The 13642-nt window shown below is 44.6% G+C and overlaps 1 protein-coding gene across 1 annotated transcript in view; it reads left to right on the top strand.

Annotated features, from left to right (window-relative positions):
- Nucleotides 1-3221, top strand: part of LOC117432141 (ankyrin repeat and BTB/POZ domain-containing protein 2-like) — a 41913-nt gene extending 38692 nt beyond the window's left edge. Inside the window, exons 15-17 of the mRNA XM_034053661.3 lie at nt 276-344; nt 987-1100; nt 1822-3221. Coding sequence (XP_033909552.3) covers nt 276-344; nt 987-1100; nt 1822-2019 — 381 coding nt within the window. The 3' untranslated portion in view covers nt 2020-3221. The remainder of the gene's footprint in view (nt 1-275; nt 345-986; nt 1101-1821) is intronic.
- Nucleotides 3222-13642: the final 10421 nt, after the last annotated feature.

The raw sequence follows: 13642 nt of genomic DNA, 5'->3' as shown, positions 1-13642 counted from the left end.
AGGTTTTGCCGATTTTGAAGATATTATTGTTGCTTGATTCTGAACATACGACTGCCAACAACGGAAGTTAAGGGATTACAATGGTATATCACTTACAGCACTCCATCAACATGATGAGCCCGCAAGGCATTCCAGTTGTCCCAAGGGTATAAGGGATCATTCCCCAACGATTACCGCCTCTGTTTTCTTCAGGAGAGATCTTTGTACATGATCCCTGGGTTGTATGGTAGTTCTCTTACATTGCTTCTCAACTCCTCCCTGCTCTTCTGTTTCAGATGATGATGGAGTACCTGTACTGTGGCTGCACAGAGTCGCTGGTGATCCCTGTTTCTGATGTGCTGGAGGTAAGAACAAAAAACAACAACTTCATTTCCAGCTTAGAATGTCATTTCTACAGAGATATTTTACACTTTCTTCCTTCCCTGCTAGTGGACAGTGCCTCCATTGGTTTTACCAGCAGGGCACTACCATGGTCCTTCCAATCCAAGGCAGGATTGAGGCATGAAAACATAACTGCTTCTAGCCGGACAAGAGCTGATCCATCCAGCCTAGGGCAGGCTTGAGGCATTAAATCTGTATAGAAATCCCAGTTTTCTATATTTGACTGGCATCAGCATTTGTAACCCCATGAGACATACAAAAGTATCAGTGCCATTAGAGAATGGATGGATACCTCAAGGACAGTCTGTAACCTGTGTTGCAACTCATTTATGATTGTTTATGTTCTTCACGAAAAGGCTGTTACAAAGGGGGACTTTAGTATATATAACAAAACGACTACATTACCCAAGATCCTCAGATCCGGAAGATCATGTGATAAGAGAAAAGGAGCGAGAACTGTTTACTATGTTACGAAGCATGCTGGGTTTATTTTTTCCTCAATTCAACCTTAGAATGTAAACATTAGGGAATAAAAAAGTTGAATCAATTGTTGACGTCTGTTCCTACATAAACTAATAGTACAGAACCTGTTCTCCTCCTCTTAGCTGTTGTCTGCAGCCAGTCTCTTCCAGTTGGAGGCGCTCCAGAGGCACTGCGAGATCATCTGCACTCAGAGCATCAACCCGGAGAACTCTGTCAGCATTTACCACAGCGCCAAGGTAAGAGACCTGGAGTTACAAAAACAAAACAGGGCACAAGAGCTACAAGAGATTTAAAAAACTCACCAAGATAGCTGAACTTAAATCCTCTTATTAAACTACCATTGCTCCCAAAGAGTAATAGTTTTAAAAAGCTCACTTGTTTTTAAACTGTTGAAAGGTGTGGGGGTCTGGTCAGTGTCTCCACACACACCCCCTGGCTGCTTCTCTTTCAGGTTATCAGAACACTCCCTGCAGGAAGTGTCAGACTCTTTATTTAGGACAGTAGTTTGTGTGACATATTGCATGTCCACACACTGCATGTCCAAATCTGCAAATATGGCAAGACTGTTCATACTGTATATCAAGCTGGAGTGGACAAGAGCATTGAGAACTGAAAGAGAACCATACACAAAATAATGGAAATTAAACTCATTTAAGCATATCATTACTATAAATGGATAATATGCTACCTGGACTGGCTAAATAAACATCCAGGTTATCTTGAATAAACTACAGGTTAGTTACTCTAGCTGACAATATGCTGTGAGATCAACAGTGGTCATATATACAGTAGCAGTTAACGCATCTGTGGGAATAGTCCTAGTGTGCTGTTTGGTGTTAAAGTGAAAAGTGACATTTTATTACAAAACACATTTGTCTTTTACAATCAAATACATTTACAGAATAGTTCAGACATGTTACTGAAGCTTACCTATTACAATACTTTATTTTTTTGAAGCTGCATAACGCCACAGAGCTGGCCTCGTTTTGTGAAGGCTACTTCCTGCAGAGCATGGGGCGGCTGCTGGAGCAGGAGGTGTTCCGGGCACTGGTGTTCGGACGCAGCAGCAGGGTGCAGGGCCTGGAGCCCCTGGAAGAGCTGGAGACTGGGCTGGCCCGGAGGATGCGCTCTGTCTATGTCACCTCCAGGGTGTGAAGCTGGGGCTTGGGGAAAGGCATGGGAAGAGTTGTTTTAGTACCGTTTTAGGAGGAGCGCACATTTATTTGGGACTTTTTTTTTTTTTAACCAGCTCTGTATTATGTCAAAGCTGTCAACGTATTAAGTATTTACATAATCAATTCTACTCAGATATACAAGCTGTTGAGATCATGTACAGGGCAGTACAAGCAGATTCAGTGTACACACCAGATGCAATCCAATCAGTACTTTTACAATGTTTTACAATGATTATGTCTTTAGTTGGAGTGTATCGCTGCTGCCTCAGTTTACATACCTCTGTTTGGAGTACAGTGTGGGAATATGTACAATCAATCATTACTGTTAATGCAGTTGGAAGGACAGGGAATTATTTTAACATAGTGAATGCTACACCAGTAACATCAGAACCAGCAACCTTCACTGGCTATCAAATCATGGATACCTTTTCATTATATTCACTACTTCACAATCTTCCAATGGTCACCAGGCACCTAGAATGACCAGCTTTACCCTTTCCAAAAGTGTATACTGAAAAGACCTACTGTAACCCTTAAGATGTTAAAAGAAGATCCATATTAATATAACATGTATACAACAAAGTGAACCCAGGTCCCTTTTATTCTGTAGACATCCCTATTTAAAATCTGATATTGTAATCCAGGAAAGCACGATGCATTTCTCATTCCTCCAGTTATCCTGCCAGCTACTGGTATGCTGTAAATAAAAACTCCTGTAATGCACAATTTTTTTTATGTATCTGAATATCTGATTACACAATGAAGTGTCCCGTCCATAAATAGAGTTAATCTACTGAAAAAGGTACATGGTACGCCAATACTGCTCTGGAGTGGGAATAGTTGTATTGTTTATACTGTATAGATTTTGCATTGATAAGAGATCCCTTCTTGCCATGATATAACTCTGCTTGTTGCACTTTTCTATTGTTAATTCACAAAGTGAGACACTGAGGTAGTGCATTAGTGAATGGTGCTTATGCAGTATAGTGCATCTATCGTTTTCTGTCAACATGACCTTTCACAGTTACATATTTCATGGATTCTGTAAATTCACAAGGTACTTTATACCCTTCATATGTGTCATCACTGACACTGTAAATAGTGTATGTAACTCCCCATTGTGTAGCATTAATGAACATATTACAGCTAAGCAGACAGGCTCTAATAAACATTAGGAACGAATCCTGACTCCTGTTGTGTTTTTGTGCAACAACTGCAGCTGAAATACTGCTGGTTGAACCTTGCAGTGGTTTTGTGATAGACACAAGACCAACAAGCTTATTTCACGTGCGATCTCACCCAGATTCAAACAAACTTTCTGCAAACTTTCTTAGCTTTCTTTAACTAACAAGTAAAACAGAAACATTTCATGAGCAGTTATATATAGATTTTATTAAGACACTGCAATGTGTCAACGTTAATAATAGTACAAAATCACAAGACGTGTTCCAATCTAGTACAGATTTAACACAAATCATTTGCAGGGTTGCTGTTCCAGCGTCTAAACCTCTCTGGTGTTGCTATTCTCTGCTCTTAATCAACTTCATGCCAGCACTTTATATCTCTGGTGTTTCTAAAAGAATGCCTGATAACAAGACAGAGAGGGAAACACTTCTTGAGGGATTGGGCCACACACATGTCCTATCTATAGCTGTGAGAACCTCAATCTCCAAGTACAGTATGATTTGCTCTCATTTTACCATCTCAGCCTGTGAGGCCTTCTGCCTCCTCCTCCTCCTCCAGAATTTATTGAGACAGAAGAGACCGCAGCTATTCCTTCTGAAGAGAAAGGAAAGGGGTGTTAAACTGCGGAGAACAGCAATCCACACAAACCCAAGCAGCTGTTTCTTCACTTGTTTTACTTGGATTGGTAAACTAGCACAATCAGCACCAAAGCCCCTGACCTGTGGAGAGCTGACTAGTCTGTTTGTGCAACACTATTCTCTTTTAACTTTTTATAGGTACATGTAGAATTCCAGTAGGGCTCACAGCTCTATTCTTTTCTCCCATATAATTGTTGAGATGTTCAGCTGCCCTGTACTCACGGATAGCTGTCATTCCCCACACTCTGCTCAGTGTTCCCTTTCCTCTGTGTCTCTCGTTGCTCCTTCTCTCTCAGTTTGCACACCATCTTCTGCATTCTCTCGATCCCTTTTTCAGCATCCTAATGAAAGGACATGACTAATGTGATCAGGTGCAGTGGTGCAGTAAATAAATCCAGTCCACACAATCCTTTTCTCCCAAAAACAGTCTGTGGACTTTAATAATAATAAAAATAATAACAAAGAACACAAAACAAGTCCACCCCTTTACCAGCGATGGTATTGGGGGGGTACACGGCAGCTTTTCTAAAAATAAACAACAACGGGACTTTGTCCGTCCCCGCGTTCTCTGTGCGCGCAGTGCTCTCGCTCCAGAGAAGCGTGGTGCCGTGAGTGGTGCGGTGCGGTGCTGTGCTGTGCTGTGCAGTGCAAGGACGTGCTCTTTATAAACCGCCGGTCCGCGGCTCACTCCTCCTCTGCAACACAAAACACACGTAAACCAAAATCATAAAAACAATACAGGCTCCGGCCGTTTGCCTTTCATTATCAGCGCAAGGGGAGGTTTTGACATAGCTGCTTCCCCTTTGTACCCAGCAAACTCCTCCCTGCAGCCCACGCGTCGCCATGATTTCTCCAATAGAGGGCTGCCCCGCAGCTGACTGCAATGGAATCGTCCTGAGTACTTGCAGCTACGCGCCCCTCCTAATATGGTCACCTTCCGGTTTCCACCTACCATCGAGGTGGCAGATCTAGGAGGCAGCTTACCTTCCCCCTTACACAGCGCCCTTTCTAATCGGGAGGGAGACTTGCAGCATCGATACTTTCTCTCTTTATCACATATCTCACCCCTCAGAGTGATGCCGAAGGAACACTCGGCCAACACTACATTCCCCAATGGTCCCCCCTCCCTTGAAAAAAAATCTGCATTTTGATGCTCCTTACCCGCACGATGTTTCACTGTATAGTGGAAGGGTTGCAGCGCCAGATACCACCGAGTTATCCGAGCGTTATTGTCCTTCATCGTGTGTAACCACCTTAAAGGAGCATGATCAGTGACAAGCGAGAAAGAACGCCCCAACAAGTAATAGCGAAGAGCATGAGTAGCCCATTTGATGGCTAAACATTCCTTCTCAATGACGGAGTAGTTAATTTCCCTAGGAGCCATTTTTTTGCTCAAATAAATGATAGGGTGTTCCACTCCGTCAACTTGTTGGGACAGGACCGCCCCCAGACCAATGTGGGAGGCATCAGTCTGAAGGATGAACTCTTTGCTGAAATCTGGTGAAATCAGAGCGGGAGCTTGACAGAGTCGCTTCTTAATCATATCAAATGCTTCCTGACACTGCCCTGTCCATTTAACTAATTTTGGAGCAGCCTTTCGGGTGAGATCGACCAGGGGGTTGACTATGGTGGCATACTCGGGGATAAAACGGCGATAATAGCCGGCTAACCCCAGTAGTGATCTCACCTGTGACTTGGTTCTCGGGATTGCCGTCTCCACCAGCGCCTGGACTTTGGAGGCGATAGGCTTTACCCGGCCATTACCCATAATATAGCCAAGATACTGGGTCTCCTGTTTGCCAAATGCACACTTGCCCAGCTTGGCTGTTAGCCCAGCCCCCCTTAGAGACTGTAGGACGGCTGAAAGCCTAATAATATGCTCCTTCCAGGTGGAGCTAAAAATCACTACATCATCGATGTATGCGGCTGCGTACTGATGATGAGGAGCTAAGACCTGGTCCATCAGTCTCTGAAAGGTGGCGGGAGCTCCATGCAACCCGAAGGGCATGGTCCGGAAATGGAACAAGCCATCTGGGGTAGAGAAAGCAGTTTTCTCTTTTGAGCTCTGAGTGAGTGGAATCTGCCAGTACCCCTTCGTCAGATCCAAAGTCGAAATTAACCGCGCCTTACCCAGTCGGTCGAGGAGCTCGTCCACTCGGGGCATTGGATACGCATCAAACTTAGAGATGGCATTGACCTTCCGGAAATCCACACAGAACCGAGTGGAGCCGTCCTTTTTGCCCACCATCACGATAGGACTGCACCACTCGCTCCGGGAAGGCTCAATGACTCCAAGCCTGAGCATATCCTCCACCTCCTCGTGAACGGGACCCCTGCGACTCTCCGGGATCCGGTACGGTCTCTCTCGGACCCTGACACCTGGCGGAGTAATAATAGCATGAGAAATAACATTAGTCCTGCCGGGCAAATCAGAAAAAACATCACTAAACCTTTCCACCAACTGGAAGAGCTCACGTTTCTGATCCGGAAGTAACTGTTCTCCCATCGGAATGTTAGTTGCAGCTAATGGATTGACAGTGGGACCAAAATCCTCTTCTAAACTGTCACCAGCTATAAACAGGGCCTCCCTTTCATTCCAGGGTTTTAGCAAGTTAATGTGATAAATTTCTGTCTTATTTCGGCGATTGGGTTGTCTAATTTCATAATTCACATTACCAATTCCCCGTATCACCTCATATGGCCCCTGCCATTTAGCATACAACTTAGACTCTGATGAAGGAAGTAGCAGCAGTACTTTATCACCTGGCCGAAAAGTCCGAATTCTTGCTTGTTTGTTGTACTGCTGCTCTTGGCGATGCTGAGCTAGTTTTAGGTTTTCTTGTGCCAAACGACCAACCAATTCCAGGCGGTCTCTTAACAGGATTACGTATTTGACTATGTTTTTGGAAGTTTTTGTTTGCTCCTCCCACCCTTCTTTCACAAGATCCAGAATGCCCCGTGGTTGCCTCCCATACAGCAGCTCAAAGGGAGAGAACCCGGTCGAACTCTGAGGCACCTCTCTCACTGCAAACATCAGGTAGGGGAGGAGTTTAGCCCAATGTTTCTGCTCTTGGGTGACAAACCGCTTCAGCATCTGTTTTAAAGTCTGATTAAAACGTTCCACCAAACCGTCCGTCTGCGGGTGATAAACAGAGGTTCGAATGGACTTAATTTGCAACAATTTATACAATTCTTTCAAACACTGTGACATGAAGTTCGTTCCGTGATCAGTGAGGATTTCTTTTGGAATCCCTACTCTCGTTATAATCTGTACTAACTCTCGAGCAACTGCTGCGGCACTAGTGGATCTCAATGGTACTGCCTCTGGATATCTGGTCGCGTAGTCCACCACTACCAAAATGTGCGTGTATCCAGAGTCAGACTGGCTCAAGGGACCCACTATATCCATAGCAATGCGTTCAAAGGGAACTGAGATCAGGGGCAGTGGGACCAGCGGGGCCGGGCGAACCCGCCCCGGCGCTACTTGCTGGCATTCCGGACACCCCGCTACATATCGCGTCACCTCACTATAGACTCCCATCCAATAAAATCGAGCCAATATTCGTTCCCGAGTCTTATCGCTACCTAAATGGCCTGAACATGGGACATCGTGAGCCAACCGCATGATCTCACGTCGAAAAGACTGAGGAACGAGTAATTGCGTTACAATCTGGCTTGTGCTCGTGGCTTGGGATACCCTATACAGCAAATGCCCGACAATAATGTGGTGAGGATATGTAAGCGGCCGGTTATCCTCTACATCCTTCCCCTCGATAGACCGAACCTGCCCCCAGATGTGTGCCAGCGAAGGATCATTCTTTTGTTCCAACGCTAGGTCCACATCTCGGTCCCAGAACTTCGGGATATCGAGCGGAGCTACAGTAGCTTCAGCACTGGGGGCCCCAGTAACCTGCCCCCGCAGGTCACACTGAGTCCCAATCCCCTTTCCCTTACATTTAACAGACTCTGAAGTTTCCCCCACCAAACCCCAGCCTTGTCTTATTGACATTCCTTCCCATTTTTCAACCCTTCGCTCTTTTTTTGTTTTTTTCGGGCGAAATCGGGAATAGAACAAATCAGCTTGCAGCGGGAATATTTTCCCAATAGTTTCCCCCGCTGCTCCCATGGTCTTACCGGAGACTGGCATTACCGTTTTATTAATCATTGTTTCAAAATATGGCCAGTCTCGACCTAAAATAACTGGATATGGCAACTTTGCAGCCACTGCCACGATTACGCGGCGGGTATGACATCCAATCGTCACATCTAATTTAGTGAGGGGGTAGTCCTTGTTATCCCCGTGAATACAGGAAATGACCACGACCCCGCGTGACCACCAAGGTACCCCCGCCAACAGAGCTTCTTCAATTAAAGTCTGCCCACATCCTGAGTCCACTAACGCGTGGGTACTCACATCACCAACCCGTACATCAACAATGCAAGGCCCCTCCCAATCATTACCCCTGGACTTACCTGGTGCTGTTGGTAGGTAATGGGAGGCCGCACCACATTCCATCGCCGCCGGACAATTCCGCGCAAGGTGGCCGACCTCATGGCACCGGTAACACGTGGGGTGAAAGGGCGCCCATGGAGCTTGTATGTCCCGCTGCCGGTTCGGCAGTGGGGAGGGGTTCTCTGTTCTCACCCCGCTGGGGGTCGACCTCGCCCTCCATTGGGGTGGAGGAAGGCCGCCCGTGGGGTGTCGATGAGAAGTAGCCCCGTGGGGGGAGGGGGTGAAGTGCTGTGGGGGTCCTGTCCTCGGAGTCGGTCCTGTCCGGGGTCGGTTGGAGGGAGGAGCGGGGGTAACGACCACGGGAGCTGATGCCACGGCATCCTCATACCCCTCAGCCAATCGGACTGCTGCCTCTAGCGTGGTGGGTCGATGCCTGGTGACCCAGTTCTGGGTGTCCGGCCCCAGCACCTTCACGAACTGCTCTACGGCAATCAGCTCGGTGATTTTTTCTGCATCGTTGGTGCCGGGGCAGAGCCACCGGGTCACATGATCCACAAGTTGCTGGGCCACCACGCGGGGTCGCAGTCCTGGGGGGCGCTGGTACTCCCGGAACCGGCGGCGGTGTGTCTCCTCTGTGATGTCCAGCCGCTGGAGAATGGCCTGCTTCACCTGGTCGTACACCAGGGCTTGCTCATGTGTCAAGGCTTGGTAGGCTGCCTGGGCCTCTCCGATCAAATTGGGGCCCAACTGGGTAGCCCACCACTCCCGAGGCCACTGAGCTGCTGTTGCCTGCCTTTCAAAGGCAACTAAGTAAGCCTCGGGGTCATCCTCCAGCGACATCTTCACTACCCTTACCCTTGGTAGGGGTACTGCTGGTTGAACCACCGGTTCCCTCCCCCGATTGGCCTCCAGGAACAAGCCATGCATCCTTTCCATCATGGCCGTCAATGATTCCTGATGCCTCCGCTCCTGCGCCTCCAACAGCGCTGCCAATGCGGTTGGGTCCATTTATAATCCCTCTTCTTGACACCAAGTGTGATCAGGTGCAGTGGTGCAGTAAATAAATCCAGTCCACACAATCCTTTTCTCCCAAAAACAGTCTGTGGACTTTAATAATAATAAAAATAATAACAAAGAACACAAAATAAGTCCACCCCTTTACCAGCGATGGTATTGGGGGGGTACACGGCAGCTTTTCTAAAAATAAACAACAACGGGACTTTGTCCGTCCCCGCGTTCTCTGTGCGCGCAGTGCTCTCGCTCCAGAGAAGCGTGGTGCCGTGAGTGGTGCGGTGCGGTGCGGTGCTGTGCTGTGCAGTGCAAGGACGTGCTCTTTATAAACCGCCGGTCCGCGGCTCACTCCTCCTCTGCAACACAAAACACACGTAAACCAAAATCATAAAAACAATACAGGCTCCGGCCGTTTGCCTTTCATTATCAGCGCAAGGGGAGGTTTTGACATAGCTGCTTCCCCTTTGTACCCAGCAAACTCCTCCCTGCAGCCCACGCGTCGCCATGATTTCTCCAATAGAGGGCTGCCCCGCAGCTGACTGCAATGGAATCGTCCTGAGTACTTGCAGCTACGCGCCCCTCCTAATATGGTCACCTTCCGGTTTCCACCTACCATCGAGGTGGCAGATCTAGGAGGCAGCTTACCTTCCCCCTTACACAGCGCCCTTTCTAATCGGGAGGGAGATTTGCAGCATCGATACTTTCTCTCTTTATCACACTAAACTAGGTCTGAGTTTTAACAATAAGTGTCATCTCAAGTCTTGTACACAAGTGGCCTAAACAGAAAACACTCAATGACTTCAATTGTTTTTGTTTTGTAAATTATATCCAATCATAGTGGAGTCAAATCTTTCCATGTGCATGTCAAAGAGTGTGCCTACATTGGCTGTTATTAGTTTAAATTTCCTTTTACACAAAAAGTGAAAACCTTTATTAAATGTGGTTCTATATCCTAACTTACCTTTTGGTCATTTAAAGCCATCTCTGTGATTAATTTCAGTGTCCCCATGTTGTCATCAAGCTGCAGACAAGAAAGACAGAACAGATAACAGAGAAGAATGATTGATATATTTTTTTCTAAGAGAATCCCCACCCATGTGCATTTAGACAGAATAACCTCTGAGTTTCTTTACCTGCACCATGATCATCTTGCTGTAGTGAAGATCCTTGCCTCTATCCAGAAGGTTATACTGTACAGAATAAAGCATGTGCTATTACATATACAACACTCAAACACTTATTGTACTGGTTGTCCTGCATTTTTCCAAGCTGTTTTTATGAAGAGCTACAAAACTAATACATTTATCTATAGATACAAGCTCATCACATCTCGACAATGCTACCTTACAGAAACTATGGCCTCAATACAGCCAATGAAAGTTCCACCAATGGAAAAAAATGTAGTCACAATGTACAATTACAATATTATATCATTATACTGTGGATATATCTGAGATATATAAAAAAAAAAAGTACATAACTTTTTTTATACAGTGATCTGTGGTTATAGCATGTTAATCAGGTGCAATGGTTAAGAGACCATGGCGCTAGCTGGTTAACTCACTAGCCACTAATGCCTTTCACTTGTTAAGACATGTGTTCATGTAGCTATTACAATGATGGACTTCCCTCTTATTGTCTACACTAATATATAGGAAATGCTGGTCTTGGGCACAGTAGAGGTGAGTTTTACTGCAACACTTACCCTCATGATAGACACTTGCTCCTGGAAGCATTTGATGCTCTTTTCTCTGGCTAATACAGCTTCCCTTTCTCTGGATATCTAAAGGAATTAAGGTCTAGCTTAGGAAGGTTTTTAAAAACATATTCTCTCTCTCTCTCTCTCTCTCTCTCTCTCTCTCTCTCTCTATATATATATATATATATATATACACACACACATACAGAAAGTAATATTACACAAAAACCATTACTTTCAAATTTTTAGTTTGTATTTGATTGTATATGATATTATCTCATTGATGAAATGCATTGGTCACTCTTATTCCTGTTCATATAAGTTAAGACAATGTGTCTCTTAGGAAGGCTGTGAGCGTTTTTATTACTGCAGTACACTGTGGCACATGAGCCACAACACTTGCCTCCCCTGTCACAGAAAACTGAGTATGTACAGTATGCGCAAATCATGAACCTGAAACAATGAAGAGATAAACGAAAAAGAAAATGGATGTAAACTTGGATTTGCATAACTTACCTCAGAGGCGAGAGAAACAGCTCTTTCTCTTTTCTCTTCACATTCTTGCTCCTGTTGTGAAGAACCAAAGTCAATGACCTGCTGTTCCTAGTGGATCAAACACCACAGTTCATGCCCTATAACTATCATTGCTGACACTGGCATTTCAATCAGTCTAAAGCTCACCATCTGCTGAACGCAGAGGTTCAAGAGACAGCAAAGGTGCTTCACATCTCTCTCAGGTGCCATCTTCAATGCTTTGTGTCCTGGAAACAGTTCTGCTTGCTGGGGCTCTTGCCTGCCAAGCAAAAGTTGAGGGTTTACCAAGAGACATTTCCCTTTAACATACATACACCTCCAGCAGGTGGATATGAAGAATGCACATGAATGGTTTAAAGAGCACCGAACAAGTGGGTCCATCTTTGCTTAGTATAAATGTGAATAATTGATAATAAAAATTAAAAAAAGTCAATTATATCAGGAGATTTCGGACTTCAAGTCCTTCTACAGCTGGATGGTAAAAGCAGTGCTGTAAACAAGCTGTTGTTATAAACAAGTTGTCTTTCAAAAGAAAAGTTCCGGATTGTGATGACATCATGATGACTTCAGAACAGAATGTTAATTCCAAGGTGATCCAAAGGGCCTAATTTGAAAATGAATTTGTGCTTTTTGCTTCCTGGCTGCGTTAGTCCCATAGATTTATTTATACCACACTGTGATGTCTTCTGTAGTGTGGTCATTTGTGTTGAAATGTCTGGCAACAGGATATGTAGGTGTTAATTCTTATACTTTGTAGATGTTCCACAAAGCGATCAGCTAAACGCTGTTTTATTTCTCCGATGCACAGTTTGTTACACTTCACACAATCCATGCAGTATACGATTCCTTTACTGGTGCAAGTAAAAGTCTCATGAATAGTAAATTAAGATTTTGCCCCTTTGATTACTGTGTTGTGGATGTATTTACAAGTATCACAGCGCGACCTGTTGCATGGAAATGAATGATTAAGATTGTCACAACTGGGTCGCATGTTACTATGGACTAAATATTCTCATAGATTTGTGTCTCTTTTGTAAGACATCAATGGTGGATTGTTGAAAATAGCAGCTGCAGGGGGGTCGTCTTGGAGAACCCTAAAATGTCTTTGTATGATACGTTGTATTTTTTTGGTCCAGGATGATAGGTAAGAACCGATTATTAGTATTCTGCGTGTTGCTTTTATACAAAGCATCCTTTCTGTTTATTGCAGATACACACAACTGAGCTTTTCTAATGGTTGTGTCTGGAAAAGCAGTTTCTGAAAGAATGCACACATTTCATTTGTTTTCTTTAAAAAAAAATGACCATCATCACTACAAATGGGTCTCAGTCCCAATAACTGGGGGTATGGAATGGAGTCACGACAAGCTTTGGGGATGTAAATAGTAGTAACTCAGGTATGGGGGTGTTGATGGTAGAATTAGAAGCAGTGATGGTGATGTCTAAAACTGATTTTTAGGGGACATTCCAGGTCTGCTCCAGAGCTGGATGGAACTGGTCAATAAAAGGAATGAAATCATTTAAGGTATGTTGAATTACTTCAGAAGCTATTTCCAGCTACACAGCTGAAGAAACACAATAGTATTTTACTCTTGATCATCTCGATCTAGCGGTTCAAGGACTGAGACCTAGGAAGAGTAACCTGGTTTAACCCTGTCGCTAACCCCAGTGTGTTCAATGTTTCTATGTTACGTATGGATATGAAGATTTCAATAATACATACCCAGCCGTAGGACTTTCATCCTGATCGTTGGCGCCCATTTCCCTTTCTGTGCTGTCGTCTATGAAAACAAATAGGAATGGTTAAAAGCTGCTATTAAAGAAAGATCTAGATGTTAAATTCAATGAAGGATGCCAGCACCTCCTTTCCATGTACCTGTCTAGACGTGTTCAGGTTTCAAATTAACACATTTCAAATGAACAATATTATAGGAGTACCTGTATTTTAATCAATTTTCTTAATCCCCAGTTAGTTCCGACATTGATTTAATCGTTTTGTATTCATTTTTCAAATCGGAAAAAATGGCTAAAAAAAGTTATAACATTTATTTTATGAATAAAAGTGATGGTCTGAATTGAAATG

The sequence above is a fragment of the Acipenser ruthenus genome, chromosome 27 (genome assembly GCF_902713425.1).
Source record: "Acipenser ruthenus chromosome 27, fAciRut3.2 maternal haplotype, whole genome shotgun sequence".
Lineage (NCBI taxonomy): Eukaryota > Metazoa > Chordata > Actinopteri > Acipenseriformes > Acipenseridae > Acipenser > Acipenser ruthenus.
The sequence above is the reverse complement of the archived record's forward strand: the minus strand, read 5'-3'. Positions and strand labels throughout refer to the sequence as shown.